Source organism: Neodothiora populina (assembly GCF_041146345.1).
Source record: "Neodothiora populina strain CPC 39397 chromosome Unknown canker_contig_5, whole genome shotgun sequence".
Classification (NCBI taxonomy): domain Eukaryota; kingdom Fungi; phylum Ascomycota; class Dothideomycetes; order Dothideales; family Dothioraceae; genus Neodothiora; species Neodothiora populina.
In genome coordinates, this window is record NW_027191405.1 from 324369 (window position 1) to 349349 (window position 24981).

The window sequence follows — 24981 nt, forward strand, 5'->3', positions numbered from 1 at the left end:
GTCAACGTGACACTTCAAGCGTCGACATTGCTTGATGTCTCTTACATGTACCATGCCACGACAACCGTGTCATATGCCATTGACAACACCTCCTAGATGGCCAGTCTTCGATCATTGCCACGTCCTGCTGGATCCACAGCCCAGCAGAGACGACAGACTTCTTTGAGGCAGATATATGAAGAGAACCCCCAAAGTGGCCACGGCCAGCCTACAGGGACACCAAGCCGCAGGACAGACCGGATCAGATCTCTCGCACCACGTGGTAGAGGTCAAGACCAGCACACGCGACACAGGGACCGCCCGAGAAGGACGAGGTTGTCGGATGTCGCAACTTATACATGAGCCGGGATGAGTGAGGCGGCAAGCAAGACAGGTGGTGGTTTTCTGGACTGAAAAGTCTACGGGTACGATGCTTTTTCTGGGCGTACGGTGTTTGGATCCCAACTTCGACCTCTGCTAGTAGTTGAAGGACTGGAGATGGAGCTTTGTCAATATTCTTGTCTAGGCACGGGGTGACCTAGGGCATGGGAGCCTGATCTCAAGCGGATTGTTTATCAATCGTGTTCAACCGTGGGACTAGGGTGTGAATCACGGAAAGAAGTGTGAATATTTTGTTTGAATTGATCTATTATATCTTTTCACTCTTAGGGTGACTTCAGAAGAAACCACTATCTCAAAAGCAAATCTGTTATAATGCTATATCGAATATTCAGAATCTTACGTTTCTATTCTTGCTGTTTAGAATGAAAGGTACCGTTACTATGCCCACTACCTGGGTCACGACGTCACTCATCTGAAGCACCCGTCCATCACTTAGGATCTCTCGTGTACTCGTTTGCTCTCTCAAACCTCTCTCAAACTAAAGATGCAGAATGCCTCTGCGTGTAACATAGTACCCGTCTGTCAGCTATACATGTACCGAGCGCACTCGTACAACAGGAAAGAGTTTGATATCAAACATGAGTGAATCCTTGTGGAACAATATGATGGAGCAAACTTCGGCGGACTCTATGATTGCCAAGATGAGATATATATATCCCATTGATTACATACATGTCGAACCTAGAGATAAATCATCTACGCTCAGGGGGCCCATGCCTATCTATGCGATTAGAAAGTCTCTGAAGGAAAGAATTAACGACATGGGGAACACGTACTCGTGCCGCTCTAGACACAACCAGACCAAGTACTCAAGTCTCTTATTATCACCGACTCCCTTTCTTCTCATCTTGATCTATGCGCTGACGCTGAGACTCCTAGACGGCGGAATCACTACACCTACATCCGCATGTCCATACCCGAAGAAGAACCAGAACCAGAAGAATCAGAAGAACCAGAAAAGCCAGAGAAACAAGAGGGAGAAGAAGAAGGAGAAGAAGAAGAAGAAGAAGAAGAAGAAGAAGAAGAAGAAGAAGAAGAAGAAGAAGAAGAAGAAGAAGAAGAAGAAGAAGAAGAAGAAGAAGAGGACAAACCCACAAAAACCCATCCCTCCAAGAGCGCCGATATAGCATGCCCAAGAGCGAAACAAGGAAAATGTCCAAAAGCCACCGAGGCAGCAAGGAAAAGAAAGAAGAAGAAGAGGGGAAAGAAGAAAAAGACAATGACTTTGCTAGCCCTCTATGACCCGGCGAGCCTAAAGTCTGCAGAGAGGAGAACTCGGTGCTGTAAGCCTTGTTGCTTTTGTTGTGATCGCTGTTGTATACTGCGATGTGGTCATAGTAATCGCCGTGCCTGTTGGATATCGCGTCAGAAGACGAAGAGAGAGAGAAAGAAACGCAGGAAGTGGTTCTGGGAAGTCGTGGCACCGCAGAATGTTTTACCTGGGTGGGGGAGGGAAGTTTTTGTTTATAGAGGGGGTGAGAAAGGGACTAGGGGTCGCGGTCCTGGTCATAGTTGTAGTTGTGGTTGTGGGGGCTGTAATAGGGGTAGCAGAGGAGGAACAGGAGGTGAACGCGGAGGAGACCGTGGCGGCGGCGGCGGCGGCGGCGGCGGCGGTGGTGGTGGTGTTAGCAATGACAGCAGTGGTACTGACGGACCTGGAAGTAGCAACAACAGCTCCCCTCCACCGTCCCCTCGTAAACCCGATCCCGATACTGTGACTAAGCCGACTTACTCCGAACCAGCATCACCTAAGACAGGAAACCCTTCACTTCCGACAGGAGATGTAATACAGCCCGTCATCATACACGACTCATCTGCACCTCTAGCACCGGAACAAAACGATGTTGTTATTGATGAGTCGTTACCCCAGCCCATAGTCTTTTTCTGACTCGGATACTGGAGAGGAAGATGAAGATGAAGACGATGGAGAAGACAACGGCGACGACAGCGAAGGAGACAACAGTGAGAACGACTCTTCCTCTTCACAACCACTATCGGAACTACCATCTGAGCCTCTCCCATCTGGGCCTCCACCTCCTGCTCAAGCAGTACATCCACATCCACCTCCATATGCCGCTCCGGCCCAGGAGCAAACCCAAGCAACTCCCCCAGCTCCAACCGATGATGAAGCTCATTTAGCACAAGCTCACTCTCCCCTTGTGCCTTACCGTCCAGCATCAACACCAGCACGAGCATCAGGCCCAGCACCAGCATCAGCACCAATACCTCACTCATTGCGAGCAATATCAATCCAAACCCGGTCCCAACCACGAACATCGACCATTCCCAGAACTCGACAACGAGCGACCGCGGGTGTTCTCAGTGCTGCTGGGCTTTCTGAGTCTGTTCCTCGTGCATCTATCATTCCTCACAACCATGCTCAAGCTCATCCTCGTACTCATACTCATCTTCCATCTCTTTTGCATGCTCACCTCCACGCTCATGTCCATTCCCTTGATCGACGTACAACTCGTCCTGGTGGCTCTACTCTTGGCGAATTTACTACTATTGGGCATGGCGCTGATGTTGGCACTGCTGCTATTGGTCCTGGCGGTGGTGTCAGGACTGCTCGTGCTAGGACTTGTGGCGTTACTACTACTGATGTGGGATCTACTGCTGCTGGTATGGGGAACGCTGGTGCTAGGACTACGGGTGTCAAGATTCAGGATTTGGAGACTACAGCTGCTGGTACAACAGACGCTGATACTCGCGCCTTTGATTTGGGGCAATCTGGAGTGGGGGATACTTCTGGTGGGCGAATTTCGTTTGGCGCGAGTGGTGGAGGTGATGGTGCTGCGGATGCTGGATTTACGGCTATCGTGGAGGGAGGAGTGGTCAGGCGGTCGAGGGTTTCGTTTCGTGGGTGATACAAGCTTGGAAGCAGATCAAGAAGAGAGTAAGGGGGGCATGGATGGAGGGGGATAACTAAGTTCGTCTATGGGTAGTATGGTTACTCGTGCTGTATCGATAGGGTTTATCTGACTACACCTAGGCTCTAGTCGTGTTTGTATGACTTTGCTAGACTGTTGAAGAATAACCTTGATGAATCTCGTCTGGCGATCACTCGTCCCCTACATATCCTTGTTCAACCCAGCCTCGACAGCCTTGATCTGCAGAGCGAGGAACTTGCTGTATATACGACACAAGGCCAGATTGCCGCCATTATACCAGAAGCGAGGATGGCCGCTTGGGCGCCACATCTGTGTCTCTAGTCAGCATCTCTTCGCATTGGAAGACATTGAAAAAAGGAACAAGCGATTTGACATGCCGCGTTGAGCTCGCCCTCCTGGTCCAAGTCCCACACATCCTTTGCTCTATCCGCGACGGCATCACCGAGGATCTTCCGCGCACTCGTCCTCATGTTGTCGTATCCAGTGGCCAAAACCACAATATCTGCGTTGAGCTTACGTCCGTCCTTTAACACCAGACTATCAGGCTCGAAGCCCTCGATGCCTTCTTCGCATTGCACGAGCTTGATCTTGCCTTGGCAGATGAGCTCGCTGGCGCCGACGTCGAGATAGTAGCCGCCGCCGCGGGTCATGTATTTCCTGAACAGACCACTCCCGTCATGGCCAAAGTCGACGTCGAAGCCTGCTTTTGCTAGGCCGTCCAGCAAGTCCTTCTCCTTGTCCTTGATGCGCTGGGTCAGACCTACTCCGAGAGCAAATTGTACGGGTAGAGGCAGACTTTGGCTGAAGATATCCGCGTCTTTGGTCGGAGGGCCTGTCTCATCATACAGACCTTCGTGCAGCATGTGGCCGCCTATCTCTGCATTCATGACATACGTCCCAGATCGCTGAAGCATAGTCACCGACGCGGCTCCATTCTCGTAGAAGTTTTGAGCAATGTCGTGGCCGCTGTTTCCTGTACCGACCACTATCACTCGTTTGCCACTGACGTCGTGATCGGACGCGTCTTTGTGTTGACTACCGTGGTAGACAACACCGTTGAAGGTGTCTTGACCGGCAAAGTCTGGGATGTGAGGTTCGCCGGAGTGGCCAGTACATAAGACAATGTGATGTGGCTTCAGATTGCGCTCGCTGCCATCGTCGCGTCGAACAGTAACATTCCAGTCTTTGGACGACTCGGAATAAGTCGAGGAAGCGACTGTGGTAGACAACCAGACGCTCAACTCCATCAAGCTGGCATAAGCCTCGAACCAATCACCGAGCTTGTCCTTGGGCGTGAACAGAGGCCAAGTAGTAGGAAATGGAAGATAAGACATGTGGCAATATGTGACGGGGTCGTGAGTTACGAGAGTGCGATAACGTTGGCGCCAATTGTCACCGATGCGTTGTTCACGGTCTACGATCAGACAAGAGACGTCTAGTGCTTGTAGTCGTGCAGCTAGGTTTAATCCTGCTTGACCTGTGGATGCTGTTAGTGACATGACGAAAAGTCGCTCGTAATGAAATCTCACCGGCTCCGAGGATTAACACTTGAGGATCTCGATCGGCAAAGTCATGCATCCTCTGTCTTCGTTCCAGCCAATTGCCCTTGACGATACCGCCCTCCAACGAATTCTTGCCACCGAGAGGTCTCTTGCCTGCGATGTTCTCTTCATGACCCTTGATCTCGTCCAAGGCTGTATAGAGCATATGAGCTTTGTATACACCATCACTTCCTTGCGCAAGACGCATAAGCCCTGTCCCTCTACCAACAGCAGTCTCGAAAGAAAACATGGATTGAACCCACTCCAGGCCTTCAATGGGGCTCACAACCGACGGAGGGAAGCTTTCCTGATCAGAAGATAGCTTTGGTGAATCGAAGCGAAGCGAATCAAGATGAGGTGTTAGAAATTCACTGATATTCTGTAGGCCATGGATAGTGCGTAGGTCCCATTGAACACTGAGATGGTCTCTCCACCAGCAGTCTTCGTGGAAGACATTGCCTAGCTTGGGAATGTCTTTGCTGTTTAGTACATGACTGAAACGGTCAAGCCATGTCTGCGCAGTGCCCCCCGGGTCGGCATGATGGATTTCTACACGCGTACTTGCCGACATGTGTTTAGAAAAGCGTGGAAGGGAGACATCGTGAGGATGTTGTGCTTGAAGCATAACGAAGTCAATTGAAAGTCAAGTGTCATTAAGAATAGTTGAGTAGCCAGTGAATCACCTTTGCCAATATACAAGCAGGACAGACAGTAATTCTATACAATTCGATGTCGAACAAGCTAGAGCTCCAGCTCGAGTTGGACGTGAGCTTGCCATATATATAAAAGCAGATGCTCCGGTGGACCCGCCTCTTGATGCAGGGCAGGTGCAGTAGGTAGCTGGCACACCTGCAACTGACGGCGGACCATTCTTGTCCCGAGGGTACTTGTCGCCATAAAACCGAAGGCAGGGTACTTTCTGCTGCAACTCCACTGAAGTACATTGCCATATAGCAGATGGGAGAGTTGAGCGTTGCGGATTCCCCAATCGAGCAACCAAGGGCTCGGCACAACTTCCGTTTGGCGACACAGACATGACAGCACAAGCTAAAGTCGAGGAGGTCCGCTTCGGCAAAGTTGCCCTTTCTCCTTTTTGTCTACTCCGTTTCCGTTCCTTCCCCCGCCCAAAGCCAACCGTCATCGACACTGGATCAGAATCTCCAATTGCAGCAAGCGCAGCTGCTGTATTGACCCCTCCATACTTGTACTACACCTTGCCAACCATTGACATCACACCTCGTCGGCTTCACATCACAGAAGCCTCCGTCCAGTCCTCAACAACAATCTACCATCAATTCTACCCAACCCCCAACCCACCCTCTCGCTCGTCGCCCCTCTCCGCAAGCCCCCCTAGGGTGGCAACTCAACGACCACAACCATGTCGTCCTACCTCTCCAACATCCTCACAAACACAACCTCGAAATACAACACTCTGCGCGCCAACCTGACCTCGTCAGAGACCGACGGCGACACCGAAGACGACAGCCACATCTCGCGCGTGCTACGAGCCTACTACACAGAAAAAGGGCGCTCGCTGCCCACCTGGCTGCCTCCGGATCCGAAACACCAATCGCGCACAAATACCCTCACGTCGCAGCCTTCGTTTAGCAGTAGTCTGCGCGGACACAGTAGTGGGAGCAACAACAGTGCGATGCAAGGGGGCTCGGTGGGGAGAGCAGGGGCCGCTGGGGCCGCAGGGCAAGGAAGAGGTGGATTGAGCGATCTATGGGATCCGCCGCAGGCTCCTGCCGGGCAAGCGCAACCACGAGGAGGAGCGGCGGGCCAGCCATTGAGTCTGAGACGACAAGCTGCGGACAGGAGTGGTGGATCGGCGGGACTACAGCCTAACGGAGGAGCAGGACAACCATCCACGTCCACGAGAGGTCTACTGCCCAGCCAGCGCGCGGGAAGCTACCAGAACGTCGTGAACCAGCAGCAAGCACAAGGCGGAGGCTACGAACGTCCATCGCAGTTACAGAGCAGTCCGAGCACGAACAGCGTGGGCAGTGCGGCGGGGGGAGGAACGGCGCAGGAGAGACTCAAGGCCAGACTCTGGGGCCGGGGTGGTAGTGCAACGAACCTTCACGCGCAGGGAGGACATCAGGCAGCAGGAGCACCACAACAACAGAATCTCTATGCGCCTAGAGATCGCTTTGCCGGTGGAGCGGCACGATGAGGAATCGAAAAGTCGCCATGGATATAGAGTCACAGAGACACAGAGACAGGAGAAGAGGCTGGTCCTCGAAATCATCAATTTTGTATAGTCCCATTAGCGGGCCGGCATACGCTCAGATCTTTTGAGCATAATTCACCCTCCGTTTCACCGTTCCCGCTGCAGCAAGTCTCTCTGCTGTCCTTTGAATCAATAGATAAGAAACTAAATCATCGAAGGTCTATCGGATCCTCCCGCCTCGCCATGACAGTAATCAGTAGTGAAAAGAAAAGAGAACAGAAGTCGACAAGCAGCAATCCATCAGCAGATCGCTTAGAAGAAGTAATCATCCAAATGAGCAAAGGAAAGACCTATCAAGAAGAAGAATCATGCTTGGCCTCATGACCGAGCGCAATCTCCTCCTCAAGCTCCCTGCTCAGCGCCTTACTCTTGGTGTAGCGCGTGCTGATCTCGGGGAAGAAGATGCCCGGGTAAGCGACCGTCATGCAGATGGCGGCGATGGCGACCATCATGCCGTCGAGCACGAGGAACTCCGTCTCGTCCTGCATCAAGGGGTTTCCCCACCCACCGACCATTTCTGGGATACTGTATTGCAACAAATTAGCATAATCCCACATACGCATTTGACGTCAAACAGAGACATACCGGTAGACAGAGCGAATGAAAATCGTCAAAAACGCCAACATCATGGCGCCGACGAAGAACTTGAACGCCACGGGCCCCGAAGTCGTGGGCTCATGATATGTCTGGTCGGGACGGTCCTTGTTGCGCCGCACGCGCAGCGCAAAGTCCAGCGCCAGCACGGCGCACACGAACATGGTTGCGACCTGGATACAGATACCTGCGACCATGACGTCGTCACCGATATCGACGAGGTCGGCCGTCTCGGCCGACGCGATGCCGCCGCCCGCTGCCTGCGTCAGGATGCTGAGGATGTCGCAGCCGATGAAGATCCACGTGTACAGGTTCGGGCGCAGCTTCGAGTATTCCGGTCCGTAGTGCAGCACGAGATGCTTGAGGGTGAGGTAGATACCCGCGGCGAGGAACGAGGGACATAGGATCAGACACACGATCTGGATCTTGAAGCCGGTCGAACTCCACGCGTTGTAGTGCATGATCAGACGGCCTGCATATCCGATGCATTCGCCCGCGCAGCCCAGGGTGACGGCGAAAGTGAAGGCTCGCAATTTGTATTTGATTCCCATACACAGCTGGGCGAGTGCGCAGATGCCGAACACGACGCAGAAGAATATGTTGCCACCCAGGTTGGGGGCGTATCCGTACGTCGTGTCTTCAACGGGACACTGAGGCGACACCTCGGTACAGAATTGTGGCATGATTACTGCTTATAGCGAATGTCGTTGCAGAGAACCCAAGAGATCTGCTGCGATTTAGGATCGGTGTGGATTAAAGAGAAGGGATGCTCCAGATATATTGAGGTTCCCGATCGTGGGGGGAAACGCAGAAGAAACAAAAGAACGGTATCCAGGCCGTGGGTCTCGCTATTATGTACTTTAGTACTTTCTGTCTTATCGCCCTGTGACAGCGTATAGTGGCTGTTGTATCTCGGAAGGAATGAGAGCAAAGTCGCTTAGTCGCTGCAAGTGATTGTGAGGGAACAGGTCCAGGATTATTCTTCCGTTACGACGCGAGTGACAATACGACTAAAGAACGAAAATAAGAAGAATAGGACAAAGACAACAACTGCCCAATCCAAAACATTGCCACCTTTTTGCCTTTAAAGGAGGCATCATACATGGTCACTTTTGAGACCCAGTTTTTCGGGATGTGCTCTAACCGTTCGAAATCTCAATGAACCGATGCTAGTCGAAGGAGTGTCACTGCTTCCGTGACTAAAGCTGGTTTTAGCGTCGGATGCTGTGTATCCGGGCGTAGCGATGGGCCTGGGGTTTCATTTCAAGCATCTGTGCCACCGTCCGGCCAAGATTTTTCTACAACATGCATACAGCACAGCGCAACGTACGCATCTAAGATATCAATTTCTTGTGCGACATGGACTGGAGTACTGTGATAAATAGTGGTGGTAGTACACAGAGCTCGGCGATGCAGGACGTGTACGACTCTCGCAGACTGTGGTGAGGCGAGTCACTCAAACCAGAGGACAATCGTTCCCCGGACATCTGCATGTCTCGAAACAGTTACGGTGACGAACTGACACGGCCCCGAGTCATGCAAAGGATTCCACGTTCCCAGTTCGGGAAATGTACAGATGCTTATTTCGAACAGAAGGCGATGACGGACATTTGATTGGTGCAAGCAGTCAGGCGACGGTCATCCCGTCAGAGCTGCTTTTGGCCGGCCCGCTTTTAGAAGCAGAGCCATTCCCGTTCGTTTGTCGTTTGTCGTTCCTCGGTTTTTTGATCTGCTCGCGCAGGCAGCCGCCATTCTTTAATGTCATCGCGGAAATACCACCAGAAGTCAAGGAACGGCTGCGTCCAGTGCAAGAAACGAAGAGTAAAAGTCAGTCAGAACCATGCTATAGCACGTGGTCAGATGATCGTCGCCAGGAACCAAGAAACTAATCGTCGGTTGTGCTGCTGCAGTGTGATGAAAACAGGCCTTTCTGTAAGAACTGCCAACGCACACATGCGCCGTGCAGCTACACAAGCAGTGTGCCAGCTACTCCGAGAGAGAGTAGTGCGTCGGTTGTGTCTTCTCCTCAGTCTGGAGCAACACCATGGACCGAGCAGATCAACTTTGATCTGCTGGATCTGCGATTGATGCACCACTATACTCTGACTGCTGCCAACGAACTGTTCCCACGAGGACATGGTCAGACCATCTGGCAACACAAGATCCCGCTGGAAGCACAGTCACATCCAATGCTAATGCATGGCTTGCTTGCCATCTCTGCAGCACATCTGGCACTCAACTACGCTAAAGATGGGACAGACTATCGAATCCGGGCCATCCACCATCAAAACATGGGATTGCTCGGATACAGGGCTGCAATCAGTGAAATCTCGAGCCTGAACGCCATACCATCGTTTGTGTTTTCCGTGATGCTCGGCGTACTCACATTTGCCGGGCCACGTTTGAGTGCCAAGGAGGCGAGTATCGACGATGCTTTGGAGCTATTCACGCTCATGAGGGGCAGCAAAGTGGTGTGGGAGTTGGAAAAGCAGACAGTGTTGACGAGCCCCATGGTGGCTTTGATACCGCCTCCGGACTGGGACTTTGACAAGTTAGATGCTGGCCTCGAGGCCAAACTGGAGGATCTGAAGCTTCTCTCGCCCGGCGATGCAGTCTACACGACAGCAGTGGATGAGCTGAAGCTATGCATGCAAGTCGCTCTCGCAGCGCCAGACGACTTCCTGATCACAGCTAGATGGATGGCAACAGTGGACGAGCAGTTCTGGGTGCGACTAAAGGCGCATGACCCAATAGCGCTCCTGCTATTCGCACACTATTCTCTCATACTATCGGCGTATGAACAGATATGGTGGCTAGGAGACTGGAAAGCGGAACTGATCAAGGCCGTCGACAGCACTCTTTCTCCAGGCGACAAAGAGGCAGTCAAGTGGTCGTCGCGGGTTGAGTTTCTCGGACAATATAGAGGGCAGATGCGCTAAGATAGGCGAAACGGCTTGGCGCAGATAAGGGACTTTTGGAGGCTGCTTTGAAGGTATAATTTAGTGTGCTGCTGTATACAACACAATCAGACTTTCAATACATACAAGAACTGCGTGTATTTCGAGTCATCATGTTCGAAGTGCCGAATTCAAAAAGAGTCCGTCGAGACGAACTCGACTCGCCGTCTTCATCGCGCGCCTCCTCGCCCAACATTGATCTCCTGGACAAGTTCCGCGCAACAAGCACCAAATTCGACCTCATCGACACCGCCGCGCCCTCGTCTCTGACCCCAACCAACGGAGCAGCCGCAGCAGAACCGACAGAAGGCGAAGACGAAGACGAAGACGAAGAGCTAGCCTTCAACCTCTTCGCCCCGCCCACCACAACCGCAACCACAACCACAGCCACAGCCACAGCCCAAACCATCCGCCTGCGCAGCCCGACGCCTCTATCACAGCAAAACCCAGGCTTCACCATCGCCTCGCGCCCAGAGTCATACTACTTCACCGGCGCGCCGACAGAGGCCCAGCGCGCCGAGTACGCGTGCGCAGCCATCGAGGGCGCAACGATCTTGCGCCTCTCTTCGCAGCGCGAGGCGCTGTGCGCCGGGTGCAAATATGAGTGGAAAGTCATACGGCTGCCTGCGCCTTCTTATGCGCCCAAAACGACGTTGGAGGAGAAGAGGCTGATGGCTGATGAGGTGGTTATAAAACGGGAGAAGGCGAAGGGTAGACTGGGGAAGAAGGCGCGGATCAAGAAAAGAGTCAAGATGGAGAAGGCGAGGGTGAGGAAGGAGGAGAAGGGTAGATTGGATGAGGAGAAGGAGCGCGCGGAGAGGGAGAAGAGGGCGAGGAGGAATAGGGAGAAGAAGTTCAAGAAGAGGGCGAGGGACAAGGCTAAGAAGGCTGGTGGTGGTGGTGGTGAGGGAGAGGGGAACGGGGAGGGGGAGGTGGAGGGCGGGCACGGGGCGGGAGAGTCTTCTGGTGGGGATGAGTCCGAGTGAAGAATAATGATATGACCTTGAAGCGGCACAGTGACAACGCAAGGGCATCAAATCACGACGAAAAATCCGAGGATTTGAAAGGGGAAAAAGGACAAGAATACATTTCACATTGACCGTCTACCTGACACCGATACCCTGCCCTGCCTGAGCCATTCTTTCCTCACTTGTCCAAGTGTCTTCGGCCCTGGTCCCAGGCGGCAACCACGAAGGCGGCGACGCCGTACTCGAGCCACGCTGTCGAGCTAGTCCCGCGCCAACACCACTGCTTGCCTTCTCCGAGACCCCATTCATGTGGTTTTGCGGAAAGCCATAGCCGCCTATACTGCCATTGCCAGCACCACCAGTGCTAGGCGACTCGACGAACCCGTCATGCTTTTTCGCGTCGCCATTGACCATGGGCAGCAGTGTGTCTCTGCTTTCTTGCACGATCCGCGCTCGCTTGTCCGCTCTCGCGGCGTCATTTGTGCGATCGTAAAGATAGAGTCCTAGAGCCGTCAGTCCAATACCAAAGGCCTGCACGCGCGTCATCGGGTTCCTGAACCAGATGATGGCAAAAACAATTACAAAGACCCGCTTGATCAGGGACGCGACACTGTACGTCACCGGCGACACGAGACCAAGCAAGACGAAAGCAACCAGGTTTTGACCAAAGTGGAAGATGCCGTTGAAAATAAATTCGAGGGCCAGACGGCCGTGATCCAGTGCGTCCGGGCGGGTCGACAGCTCGACCGAGGCATCAGCCAGAAAGTCGCCGATGATGCCAAATCCTTCGGACCAGAGCCAGATGGGCACAGTGAATAAAAAAGCTAGGCCGGTAGAATAGCAGAGCAGGTTCAACTTGTCGGGTTTTTTGTGCTTGTGGCTCATGCCGTCTGCTTCTGCCTTTGCTGCTTCGTTGAAGAGCTTCTTCGACACGATGTTCTGCGTGACGAAAAGTAAGGCTGAACCAAAGGCGTAGACGAGCCCCAGAATGTTGCCTTTGAACGAGGCAGAGCAAGCCATGACGACTCCGAGAGTGAGAGGGACCAGACTGCCGTAAGTCGCCCACGAGTAGCGCACGTCAAAGACGAAACGATATGCCATGACAGTGATCAGAGGAGAAAGTCCCTTGATGGTGTGCACCAGCGACACGGGAATGCGTGACATGGCGTCCGAACTCAGAATGTGGCCGCCGATCTGGAAAGCGGTCAGGGGTAGAGTTGTCATTATAATCTCGCGACTCGGCTTGCGGATGCCATTGCGCAACAAGGGTACAGCATTGCCCAGAGGTCGGTAGACCCGAGCAAGCCAGGACAAGAACAAACACCAGCCACAGACAAACATGAATTGAATCAGCGTCAATGTGACTGGTTTAGAAAAGGCGATCAGAATAGCCTTGGAAGAGGTGTTGGAAAGAATGGATGTGGTGTACCAGATACCACAGAGGAATATCAGTCGAGCGGAAATGGGGGCCTTGAGAGCGTCTGCAATCTCATGCGCATTCTGGCTCATGCTGCCCTTCCGCTCACGAATTGTACGGAAAGCGTTGCTCAAGCTCTTCTGTCGTCCATGTCTTGTGCCGGCCGGCGGTCCAGTATTGACACCTCCGGGTCCCCAGGTGCTGCTGCCATTCAGGCGATAATCACCACTTCTTCGCCCTTGCCAGCGTTCGTTGGAGTGCATGTGCGGTGGTATACCCAGCGGTCTCGGGTTCGGACTCGGCGGTCTAGGCCCATCGATTACAGCGCTGTCGTTGTGATGGTGCAGCGCATCCTCGGCGAGATCAGGGAACTTGTACGTCGTCGGCGATGGCTGCACCGCTGATGACGCCCGTCGCTCCACCTGTGTCGATATCGTGGTAGGCATCTTTCGTTAGAGGTAGATTGAGGAGCCGGGGGAGAGGAAGGGCCGAAGAGCTGCAAAGTGTCGATCCGTTCAGGCCATGAGGGGAGGAGAAAGGTGTTGGAGTGTCTTTGACTGTGTTTCGAATCACAATAATCTATGCAGGACCGACCAGAACAGAGAAGGAGCGTCTTTTTGTAAATGGCAGGTACGTGGAGGGTCAATCCAGGGTTGTGGACAGACGTGTGTATCACCCAGGTGCTTGCGCAAAGTTGTATAACAAAGGGTCTCGAAGATAAGAAAAAGTTGCACCGGCTGTGTGATTGGTATGGTCCCCGTCTTACATCGAAATAAACCTAATTATGTGTTGATTTCATGTGGTCAGTTGGCTTACGGTACAGGTACAGCCCTTCGACGCAGCAATACGAACAGCGAATCCTGTCGCGTCCACTTGCTTCATGGAGACCGGGAATTGATTGCACGTTGCATGCCACTTTCGGTAGATCCCGACTTCCTTGTACAGATCAAGTGCTGTACCAGAAGCTTGTCTTGACCTCTTTCGCTTGTCACTTGCGCTACTGCAGCACAGGAGGCATGATACTGTAAGGTGACAGTATAAATAGTACCCGCAATAAATCATCATACGTATCTGGCAACTGCCTTCCTCATTGCGCCATTTAACCTACGTAGTTCCTTTGCGCTAGACAGTATATAAGTTGACTCTCGGTGCCGCCCCTCCAAATGATTCGAAATGCGTCTCTCTGCACTGCTTCCTTTGCTGGGTGTTCAAGAACCATTGAACAGTAATATGGCCACCTCATCCTGCCAACAGGAGACTGCACTGAGATTCTCGGAGAAATGGCAAGTCCTTGGCCCGTTTCAAATCGGAACCCGAGGCATGACTACGATCCCTTCGTAAATTGATAGATGATAGTCGCTGATATACCACCTTTGTAGAAGCAACCTGGGGTGCTGATCCACTGGAGTTCTATGGAGGATTTCCAAAGCTCCAGTATAGTCTGGAGGACACCTACCCGAGTCCACTTGCACCCAATGCATCTGTCGGCTGGTCGGAAACCACCATTGCCTCGAGTTGTACTAGTGATACAACGCAAGTCGCGCTGAGCTTCGACTTCAGTGACATCGATTGGTCTTTCCAGCAGCGTATATATGGCTGGGCGGCTCTTCAGTATCAAGCATGGGCTCGCGGTGTTCTAACCGTCAGTGGAGATGCGCCTCGGACTCTTGTTTTCTACAGTCCAGGCCTCCTAGAGTTCTACGTGGACGGCGTGCACCACTTCGGCGGCGACTATTATGCTTACGGCAAGGTTCCGCTTGTGTTGCACCTTGAGCCTGGCGATCACATTATTGATTTGCGGCTCATCCGGGATGTAAGGTCTATGGGCGGTATCGGAGACCCTACCATCGATGTAAGCATGTCAGCAGAGCTGTCAGACGGAAAGCTTGTGATATGTCCCGACTCTGTTCTTCTTCCCGATATGGTCAATGGCCGACTAGCAGGGAACTTGGGGTCTGTCACCGTACGGAATGATGGTCTCGAGGATGCTTTTGTGGATGGCGTGTCGGTCAACGATACTTCATATTTTGCATGGTTAGCTCGACCTTCGAGCACGCGCATTGCGCCAGGTCAAACACGACCTATCGCGTTCGTTATAACATGCCAGTCCGCCGGATGCTCTCCGTCTATCCGTATCGACATTGAATATACCCAAGCGAGAAGTAGTTCAATGATACTGAGTGTGTCAACCAATATCGCACAAACGGATATATTTCAACCTCACAAGATCACATTCTTGAATCCTGGTGGCATGGTCTCCTACGCAATACTTCGCCCTCCGAGCTTGCAGGGAAAGTGTGCAACAGCCCCAGACGGCACGCTACCCATTTTGCTTGGTCTCCACGGCGCTGGCGTCGATGCTGCCAGCCCTATGATCAGGCACTCATTTGATCCTGTCCCTGATCTCTGTGCTTGGGCCCTATATCCTACTGGTTCGACTCTCTGGTCTGGTGATGATTGGCACACTTGGGGCTTTGCCGACGTCGAGGCTGCTATCGAGGCGCTGCCCGTCTGGACGACACTGGTAGATTGGAAAGGTCCAGGAGTTGCTGTAGATCGATGGCTCGTGGTCGGTCACTCGAACGGCGGACAAGGCACGTGGTATACCTTGACCCATCGGCCTGATAAAGTCGTCGCAGCGGCCCCCATCTCTGGGTATTCGTCCATTCAAAATTATGTTTCGTATAATTTATGGACCCCGATGGACCCCTTGGTTCGTATGCTGCTCGAGACCTCGCTAAGCGATTATAAGCATGAGTTACTGCTGCAAAATGCAGAACAGATTCCTATTATGCAACAGCATGGTTCTGTTGATGACAATGTTCCGGCGTTCCATTCACGTCTGATGAATTGTCTTCTACGTCAGGTAAAGGCAGATTCATCCTATGTCGAACTGGAGGATAAGAACCACTGGTTCGATGGGATCATGACCACTGAGCCATTGAGAGCCTTTTACGAACAAGAGTTGGGAAGTGCGAGTTCAACCGTAATCCCACCGAGTAGTTTCAGCTTTGTGGTTGCCAATCCTGCCAATATGGGTTCGAGGCATGGACTTCGTGTCCTGCAGCTCTGCCAGCATGGCCGCCTGGGTAGGGTAGCCGCTTCCTTTGACACTGACATACCTACATGTTACATTCAAACCTCGAATGTTCTGAGTCTACACATCCCGGCTATCTATACAAGAACCCATGACATTGTACTCGATGGACAAAAGATTGATGTTGAGAATTTGCAAGGTGTAACCCTGTGGCAGACACCTGAAGAAGGGTGGAAGGTGCGAATGTCGCTTGTTGAGACATGATATGTGCTGACTATTGGGTTAGGCGATCACTCGAACTACAGGCCCAGCTACCCGCAATGGTCGCCAACTTGGATCCATGGATGCTCTTTTGCGTACGAAGAGCGGCCTTGAGATTGTAAGAACATCTCGTTCGGCGGCGATAGACAAGGTCGCTTTACAGATCTCGCGGAACTTACACCAGTACTTTGGCTCTGACACAGATCTGGTCGACAAGTCAGGCAGCCATCAATCGGACTATGGCAACGCAGTCCGTGTCGCCCTAGGCAAAGACGTGCCAGCAACTTTTGTTAAGGACTTTCCGATCAATGTGATTCATCCTGGGATCGTATCCTTGCGTGACGCTAGTGGAAACAACAAGCTTTACAGTTCCGAGAAAGGTCTTGCGGCAATCTACCTGCGCCCCCTCAAAGACGAGCAAGTCGAATTGATGGTTTGGGGCGCGGACGATGAAGGCCTGGAGATCGCTGCTAGGTTGGTACCAATGTTGACTGGAGTCGGCCAGCCCGACTTTGTCATCGCTGATAGCAAGATGCTTTGGGGAGGAGCTGGCGCAGTGCTTGCAATGGGCTACTTTGATCATCTATGGAACGTCACCGCCGACTCGTTCCTGACATGATGATGAAAAATAAATAGGAGACTTAGTCCATCATCGATTCTCAGTGCACTTTTCTTCAACCCTCCAGGAAAACCATGCTGTCGATACCCCTCATTGGCACGGTCTACGGACCCTTGATAATGCTCGCGACTTCCCTCTGAGAGTGTTTGCTGGGAGATTGCAGTCGCTTGGTTTCGTCATCAACCAGATGGTCGGGGACTGGTAGTGAGTGCTGCTTGCCTGTTTGGGAAATGAAGAACCAGCGCGTCACTCTTCCTGCAGAACACAACAGTCCTCCATCTCTTCGTGATTCTCTAAACTTCCTCCATCTACTGGAACTGATCCTTCTAATTCAACCTTTGTAAAAACCCCATTCCCTTTTACGCTTGCAGCTAGTTCCAAGCTGCCCGTAGTCAACCTTCCTTGCTCGTTATATCAACATCCCTTATCGACTCTTTTGAAGCCATTGTAAAGTCTCTATATCTCACGGAGTATCATGATGGCCTCCAACAGCCTCAACGGATCCCCCACGCCACGTAAGCCCGCAAAAGAGCCTGCGCCCATCAGCTTCTGCGTCTACAACGACAGTGGCAATGAGGTTGAGCATTCTCACAGTGGTGGAGCTTCTGTACGTTCTAGACATGTCTTTATGATGCTCAAAGACTGATTGTCCTACTAGGACAATGCCCCAATGCAGACCTATGGTGATCTTGCCAGTAGCGATTTGACCTTGCCTCTTACCACCGGTCGACTTGGCAATTACCTTCCTGGATCTTCAGCCACTGATAAGAATCTTGTCAAGGTACTCCAATGTCCAATGACAGTCTCTGAGTTTATATCTGCCATTCGATGAGCTGACATGTAGCAAAATCAGAAAATAGAAGCATCTGTTCATCCTGTTCCCATTGTTCCAGTAGTTCCGCTGCAGCTGGCGTCCGGAAACTCACCCATGGATGCTCTTTTGGCTAGACTCACTGAGCAGCAAGGCAAACTGGCAAAGCAGAAGAACAGGCTTGACGCTCAGAACAACGATTCTACTTCTTCAAGCCCATCCTCGCCCTCTGCGTCTGAGCAGCCATCTGACCCTTACGCCGTCACCCCGCGCACGGGATCTCATCAGGAGAGCGATTCGCCACCCGATGCGGCTGAACTTCTGCGACTCAAGCAGGAGCTCACCAGTGCACAGAGCAGACTTGCTAGAATGGATCAAGAACTGTCTCAGTCTCGCATCACCAAGCATACCATGGAGCAAGCTCTCGGATCTCAGTTCGATGCCGACTACGATCACACCCGTGATCTCGGTCCTCAGCAGACCGTTGTCAACCGTGTTGACAATTGGGTCCAGCAGACAGAGCCTATCCCTCCACCGAACAAGTACGACGGACCACCTGCTCATGGAGTGTGGAATGCTAGCTTCGCCCCACCTCCCCCTGGAGCCACCGGTCAAGGTGTACCAATGCCTTCGACCACTGGCTGGTCTCTTCCAGGCTCGGGACTTCCTCTCCACGGCCAGCTTGACTCTCGCATGGTGTGCCCCATGAACAATAACTACTTTCCAAATGGCCCTAATATGCGCCCTGCACACCCGACTTTGCGCCTAGAGACTGGCAACATGCCTCCATATCTTGGCGAGCCATCCCCAGCAGACATGTCCATGCGCGGCAGTGGCCAGTCCAGCCGCCCTCCGTCTGCGTATGGCAGTCGCCTCCAGCCTTGGAACGCATTCAACGTCAGTAGCAATGGCTCGGATCAGACCGGCATTACTCCTCCATTGACTCCGTTGACTCCCATGTCGTTTCAAGCCATGAATGGACCCATGGACATCATGCCTAATGTTTCTACGATGCAGGCCGGGCAGCCCGGCATACAGTCCTACCTCCAGAGACCCATTGGCACTCGTCTCTCGCCTACCGCAGCTGAGTTCCACGGCCACGGAGGTTTTGGCCGTCAGCAGCCATGGCAGGTGCAGCAGGATGTACGTTGTCCATCCTATCGTAACGGTCAGGAGCAGCGGGCTGACATGCAAGCAAAGTCGGCGTCCGAGCCCCCTGCCAGTTACATGAGCACTGCCGAGCCCATGAACTATCGTCGCCTTCTCGATCGTGACATGAGCTGCAACTGGAAGTACATTGTCGACAAGATTGTTCACAGCAACGACCAGCAGGCGTCGATCTTCTTGCAGCAGAAGCTCAAGGTTGGCACCGGCGAGCAGAAGTTCGAAATTGTCCAGTCCATCATCGACCAGGCTTACCCCCTGATGGTCAACCGCTTTGGTAACTTTCTGGTCCAACGCTGCTTCGAACACGGAACTCCCGAGCAGGTCATCGCCATCGCACGTGCTATCCGTGGCAGCACGCTCAACCTAAGCATGGACGCCTTTGGCTGTCACGTGGTCCAGAAGGCTTTCGACTGTGTTCCCGAGGAATACAAGGCCATCATGGTCCATGAATTGCTTCGCCGCATCCCAGAGACTGTGATCCACCGCTACGCTTGCCATGTCTGGCAGAAGCTGTTTGAGCTGCGCTGGAGCGACTCGCCTCCTCAGATCATGAAGTATGTGAATGAAGCTCTTCGCGGCATGTGGCACGAAGTTGCCTTGGGTGAGACTGGAAGTCTTGTTGTCCAGAACATCTTTGAGAACTGTCTCGAGGAAGACAAAGTATGTCGTCTTGCCTAAAAATCTGTGCAAGAACGAAGCTAACAATAGATCAGCGTCCATGTATCAATGAGGTACTTGCTAGCATTGACGTGGTAGCGCATGGTCAATTTGGAAATTGGTGCATCCAGCACATCTGCGAGCATGGCAACCCACCTGACCGTACTCGTGCCATTGACCACGTCCTTCGCTTTGCTACTGAATACAGCATGGACCAGTTCGCATCCAAGGTAGTTGAAAAGTGCCTCAAGATTGGTAGCCCCGACTTCCTGGACCGCTACCTCGACCGTGTCTGCGAGGCACGCCCTGATCGTCCACGCATGCCATTGATTGACAGTAGGTGACATGATTGTGCGGGAAAGTAATTTCCATTGACAGAAACAACAGTTTCGGGTGATCAGTTTGGCAACTACCTCATTCAGTACATCCTCACCCACGCTGATCCTCAGCGTCGCGAGATTGTTGCCGCTCACATCCGCAAGCACATGGTCTCCCTCCGTGGATCCAAGTATGGATCTCGCGTGGCCATGCTATGCTGCAACCCAGCTGTTGCGACGCGCCCAGGCCCACCTGTTGGACTTCCTGCAAGCAACCGTGGTGGCTTTCGCGAAGGAGGCTACAGTAGCAACCGCAACTTCGGACCTTACAACAACTATCGTTGATGGCCTGGAGACGACCAAAGAGTCTAGGATGTCATTGTGGTAGAAGTGTGACAAGTGCAGAAAGTTGGTCAGACATACTAATGATCAAGGCCATGGCGAGCAGGATGGATGGTCGGTTTATTTCTTCTCCCCTCAAGCTTTCGTCGCAATGTGCGATATATTATCGGATCAGCATCCTATCGTCTTATCCCATCTACAGGAGAGTGTGTCCATCTCAGCATTTCGGAAAGTTACAAATGTCTATCGGAGCAGAGGCAAAGAATGCTTCGGCCTTGATCGTTCGTCATCATAGCCCGTTGGATCCTTTTCGGCATCGATTCAGCAGCAGAGGGAGGGTTGCACTAGCAGCACTCTGACTCTCACAAGACACTCGTTCACGTTGATAAGAACAGCGGAGGATATTACTGGAGACTATATTTTCTTTTTCTTTTCTTTTTTCATCTTTGATTTTGCTTTTTGCCGTGGAGGAAAAGGAGGGGGATGATAATGAACGATGAGTTGTCTTGTTGCAGACATTTAATGTGGGGGAAGGGCAAGGACGTGAATGCGTTGTTTTCCAGTACATTTCTCGATGGCGGCAGTCGACGATGCAAGTACAGCAGTATCATACAGTAGGTAGTTCAGCTCAGCAAATGATCAAACCAATATTAGCACTATTATGTGGGAGGCACTGCAGAGAGAGCAATGAGTTTGCGAGACGATGGACTGGACAGTGGGTTGTCACCGGTCGGCGGAGACGGGCTGGCAGATCACCCCATGGACTGTCGATGGTGCTCATAGCTCGTTTTCCAGTCGTCTTCCACACACATGCTCGACATGGTTGCTACGGCGAAAGTGTGTGGGGGATTTAGATGATGCACTATGCACAGACTGGGCCAAGAGGTGGATGAGGTAAGGTACCTTCCAGGTTGTGAATGGCAGGGTGGTGGAGATGGATACGTCATGTTTCCTGTAACTGCGACAGAGGACAGAGGTATGTACCTGAGTTACTCGTACTTGGACGTTTAGTGGCTTCGGTTCGGGTGACCCTTTGACGCTTGAACCCTCTCCAGAGGGGCTGGACAGCTGCAATTCCAGTATCACGGAGACCAGCATCTAAAGGGGGTTTCTAATTGGAGTCGCTTTAGACTTTGTCTACCGTTCCGTTCCTGTTGCTCCATACGTGGAAGCTTTGCTCTTCTTGTTCGCTTGCTTGCTTGCTTGCTTTACTTGCCCAAGTACTTTGTCGCCAAATCAAGTTTTTGTCGCCAGTACCTAATTAGCGGATTCCTTGGTGAAACCAATAACCAAACCAGAAGGAACAGCAGCGTCCGCATTTGACTGGAACAGACACATCTGACCTAGAGCTACCACTATCGCTTGAACTGCTGCAATATCGACTGTATACAAGTTTAACCGACCAAAAGGCAGATTGATTGCCCATCTGGCCATTTTGCCATCATCCGTCATCATGGCAGCAGAAGCCACCACACCTCCATCATCGTCCTCGTCGGATCTTCCAGCCACTACTGCAGCTGCTCCAGTCACGCAACCTGATTCGGCAGCCTCGACCACTTCCTCCTCTGGCGCTGCGGTCAATGGAAACTCAACCAACTCTCCCGCCGACTCTTCCTTTCTGACAGTACAGAGGCGACCGACTGCGGTTCACTCTCTCACTGCTCCAACCATCAGCCCCATGAACGGCCACTTTGCTGCCGTGGGCGACAAACCCACGGCCGAGAGCTTCGAGCACGGCATCCAGGTCATCGACGAGAACAAGGTCTTCAACATCACCCATCTCCCGGCCTATCTGCAGCAGGAAGATGTGCTACGCCAGGGCTTCAACTACCACATCATTTCCGTCTTTGGCTCGCAGAGCACAGGCAAAAGCACCCTGCTCAACGCCCTGTTCGGCACCGGCTTCGGCGTCATGTCCGAGACGGAGAGGCGACAGACGACCAAGGGTATCTGGATGAGCAAGAACAAAAAGGAGCAGCCGGATGCGTCGACGGGTCGGGCAAGGATGGCCGAGAACATCCTCGTCATGGACGTCGAGGGCACAGACGGCCGAGAGCGAGGCGAGGACCAGGACTTTGAGAGGAAGAGCGCTCTCTTTGCTCTCGCCACCAGCGAAGTGCTGATTGTGAACATCTGGGAGCACCAGGTCGGTCTGTACCAGGGCGCAAACATGGGACTGTTGAAGACGGTCTTCGAGGTCAACCTGGGGCTGTTCCTGAAGAGCGGGTATGACTTTCCGACACACGGCGCCACTGCACCCAGCTGACATATGCGCACAGATCGACACCGAAGAGTCTACTCTTCTTCGTCATTCGCGATCACATCGGTAACACACCCCTCGCCAACCTCCGCGCAACCCTCCTCGCGGACCTGAGCAAGATCTGGTCCACCCTGTCAAAACCGCCCGGTCTCGAGAGCTCCAAGATCGAAGACTACTTTGACTTTGCCTTCGCCGCCCTACCTCATAAGATCCTCCAGCCCGACGCATTTACCGCCTCGGTGGAAAAGCTAGGAACAAGATTCAGGGAGGGAAGCAAAAAGAAGAGCGATTTGTTCTTGATGGACGAGCAGAACGAGCCCATACTGTTGCCCGAGTACCACCGCAGGATCCCTGCGGACGGTTTCAGTCATTACGCGAACGGCATCTGGGAGCAGATCGAGAGCAACAAGGACTTGGATCTTCCCACACAGCAGGAGCTGCTGGCTCAGTTCCGTTGTGACGAAATCGCTCGCGAGGTCTTGGTCGCCTTTGACGAGGTCGTTGCGCCCCTCGAGACGAGGCAGACCGACGCGGCCAAGTCTGGTCATCCTGTGGTGATTGCTGAGCTCGGCCGCCTGCTCAACCAGGCTCGAAAGGCAGTCCTGGAAGACTTCCAGGTCGAGGCTAGCAGATACCACCAGGGCGTCTATAAGCGCAAATCCGCCGAACTCGAGAGCCAGATCGACACTCGCCTCAAGACGCTGTACAAGGGCCAGCTGACGGCTGCGCACAAGGAAGGTGTTGCTGCTTTCACCGAAGCCGTCACCGCTGCCGTGAAGTCTGGACAGAAGAAGGGCACAAACTACGACTTCCAGGCCATCGTCCAGGGCGAGAAGAAGATGGCGAATGATCGTTTCGAGCAAGAAGCCAGGAGAGCTGTGATCGAGGGCGCTCCGTGGTCGGAGCACGCCCAAGAACTCAACTTGTTCAAAAAGGATCTTGATCAGGTCAGCAGTCAACTCAGGAAAGACGAGCTCCGGCGTCTGACGACCAGAGTAGAGAGATGGGTTCGCAGCCACATCAGCGAAGGCATCGGTGCCCATTTCAACAAGCTCGGTACCGGCAGGGGCGGATCAGGTGCGCCCGAGTCAGGCACCCGTGGCGATGTCGAGAGGGACCTATGGGACCGCATATGGCAAACCTTCACCGAGACCGTCTCGCATGCTGAGGGTCGATTCAGCGAACGAGCCACATCACTCGATGCAAGCCCCGAGGAAGTTGAGGTTGGCATCTGGCGTCTGAAGCGCAAGTCATGGGCAGTGCTGCGCGCCAAGATTGATGAAGAAGTCATGGAAGGAAACATCCTGCTCAAACTGCGCGAAAACTTTGAAGACAAGTTCCGCTACGATGACGAAGGCGTACCGAGGATCTGGAGACCGACGGACGACATCGAAGGTGTCTATACTCGTGCAAGAGAATCAACTCTCGAATTGATTCCACTATTGTCCAAGTTCAAGCTATCCGCAACGGAAACGTTACCTGACCTGGAATCTTGGATCGGCAAGCAACCGCCTTCGGCGACCCCAGCAGACGAGGAGGACCTGACTCCGATAGGCGGCGTGGACGAAGAGGACGGACGCAGTCTGGAAGAGGAGTTGACTGTGCTGAGCCACGCCAAAGCGGAGGATCTAAGACAGCGATTCAAGAAGACGGCCGACGGGGTATATGTCGAGGCCAAACGCAGTGCGATCGGAGGCGTCACTCAGGTTCCTCTTTATTTCTACGGACTGCTACTCGCGCTGGGGTGGAACGAGATTGTCGCCGGTATGTTGTTCATTTCCTTCTCTTACCCCAAGCCACACTAACACAAGCGACCACACAGTCCTCCGAAACCCTCTCTACTTTGTCTCCCTGATCCTGCTGTCGATCGGAGCCTACGTAACCTACACATTGAACCTCTGGGGACCAATGATAAGAATGACCAACGCAGCCTCATCGCAAGGTCTCGACATCTTCAAGGAGAAACTCCGCGAATTCCTCGAGACGAGCGACACGGGGCGACAAGCCGTGGCCATGAGCGGCGGCGGCGCAGCTCTCGGCATGAAGATGGATGACTTGGATTCCAGGGGAAAGAGAGTCGGTACTAGCAGTAGTGCTGCCGACAGTTCCACGGGAGGGTTCGAAGATGGCGAAGATGAGGATATTTGATCTTGACATGTGGGTGTCGTGTCGCTTTCTCTTCTTTTCTTCTTTCCGCACTCTTTGGACCTACATCTTCTTCTGTTTGGTTTTTCCGACCCTGTCCTGTCCTCCTTTTCTTGTCCCTACGGTGTAGTTGATCTTGTCTTGAGGAGGGGAGAGGAAGGGAGGGATCGTCGTCTTGTCTTGGCTTGTCTTGTATATTCGAAAAAGAACTCCCTAAATGCATAAATTCGTTAGTAGTATCAATATCATCAACAACATCATCACCAACAATTCGTCTTTGGTCTCCTCAGGGGGCGAGAATACGCAATTTGGATCCTGACTTCAAATATCAGTAGCACCGTATATGTTGCTGCTTGTTTAATGGCTGGCTGATGGGATTCACA

At 52.8% G+C, this 24981-nt stretch overlaps 8 protein-coding genes across 13 annotated transcripts; 5 read left to right on the forward strand and 3 right to left on the reverse strand.

The window, feature by feature from the left end:
- Positions 1–3452: 3452 nt before the first annotated feature.
- Positions 3453–5438, reverse strand: AAFC00_005117 (uncharacterized protein; the record flags this gene model as incomplete). Of its 2 annotated transcripts, none has more annotated exons than XM_069344859.1 (3): positions 3453–3581; positions 3650–4749; positions 4802–5438. In XM_069344859.1, the coding sequence occupies 3 exons, from the start codon at positions 5436–5438 to the stop codon at positions 3453–3455; spliced, it is 1866 nt and encodes a 621-aa protein (XP_069202683.1). The 2 variants fall into 2 exon arrangements, with proteins under 2 accessions (XP_069202683.1, XP_069202684.1); XM_069344860.1 differs by having other exon boundaries at positions 4802–5384.
- A 753-nt stretch (positions 5439–6191) lies between these two features.
- AAFC00_005118 (uncharacterized protein) lies at positions 6192–6989 on the forward strand (the record flags this gene model as incomplete). The annotated part of the gene is made up of 1 exon (XM_069344861.1): positions 6192–6989. One exon carries the CDS (start codon positions 6192–6194, stop codon positions 6987–6989), a length of 798 nt encoding a protein of 265 aa, XP_069202685.1.
- Positions 6990–7339: 350 nt separating this feature from the next.
- Positions 7340–8323, reverse strand: AAFC00_005119 (uncharacterized protein; the record flags this gene model as incomplete). The annotated part of the gene is made up of 2 exons (XM_069344862.1): positions 7340–7571; positions 7632–8323. 2 exons carry the CDS (start codon positions 8321–8323, stop codon positions 7340–7342), a joined length of 924 nt encoding a protein of 307 aa, XP_069202686.1.
- A 1075-nt stretch (positions 8324–9398) lies between these two features.
- AAFC00_005120 (uncharacterized protein) lies at positions 9399–10579 on the forward strand (the record flags this gene model as incomplete). Its single annotated transcript, XM_069344863.1, has 2 exons — positions 9399–9467; positions 9551–10579. The coding sequence occupies 2 exons, from the start codon at positions 9399–9401 to the stop codon at positions 10577–10579; spliced, it is 1098 nt and encodes a 365-aa protein (XP_069202687.1).
- Positions 10580–11700: 1121 nt separating this feature from the next.
- Positions 11701–13428, reverse strand: AAFC00_005121 (uncharacterized protein; the record flags this gene model as incomplete). Its single annotated transcript, XM_069344864.1, has 1 exon — positions 11701–13428. One exon carries the CDS (start codon positions 13426–13428, stop codon positions 11701–11703), a length of 1728 nt encoding a protein of 575 aa, XP_069202688.1.
- Positions 13429–14155: 727 nt separating this feature from the next.
- AAFC00_005122 (uncharacterized protein) lies at positions 14156–16899 on the forward strand (the record flags this gene model as incomplete). Of its 3 annotated transcripts, none has more annotated exons than XM_069344867.1 (3): positions 14156–14300; positions 14362–16256; positions 16306–16899. In XM_069344867.1, 3 exons carry the CDS (start codon positions 14156–14158, stop codon positions 16897–16899), a joined length of 2634 nt encoding a protein of 877 aa, XP_069202689.1. The 3 variants fall into 3 exon arrangements, with proteins under 3 accessions (XP_069202689.1, XP_069202691.1, XP_069202690.1); XM_069344866.1 differs by having other exon boundaries at positions 14213–14300; XM_069348224.1 differs by having other exon boundaries at positions 14213–14276.
- A 478-nt stretch (positions 16900–17377) lies between these two features.
- AAFC00_005123 (uncharacterized protein) lies at positions 17378–20196 on the forward strand (the record flags this gene model as incomplete). Of its 2 annotated transcripts, XM_069344868.1 has the most annotated exons (6): positions 17378–17506; positions 17558–17680; positions 17753–18853; positions 18911–19537; positions 19591–19870; positions 19922–20196. In XM_069344868.1, the coding sequence occupies 6 exons, from the start codon at positions 17378–17380 to the stop codon at positions 20194–20196; spliced, it is 2535 nt and encodes an 844-aa protein (XP_069202692.1). The 2 variants fall into 2 exon arrangements, with proteins under 2 accessions (XP_069202692.1, XP_069202693.1); XM_069348225.1 differs by having other exon boundaries at positions 17753–19537.
- A 1450-nt stretch (positions 20197–21646) lies between these two features.
- Positions 21647–24601, forward strand: AAFC00_005124 (uncharacterized protein; the record flags this gene model as incomplete). Of its 2 annotated transcripts, none has more annotated exons than XM_069344870.1 (3): positions 21647–22419; positions 22473–24217; positions 24276–24601. In XM_069344870.1, the coding sequence occupies 3 exons, from the start codon at positions 21647–21649 to the stop codon at positions 24599–24601; spliced, it is 2844 nt and encodes a 947-aa protein (XP_069202694.1). The 2 variants fall into 2 exon arrangements, with proteins under 2 accessions (XP_069202694.1, XP_069202695.1); XM_069344869.1 differs by having other exon boundaries at positions 21872–22419.
- Between the last annotated feature and the right edge of the window lie 380 nt (positions 24602–24981).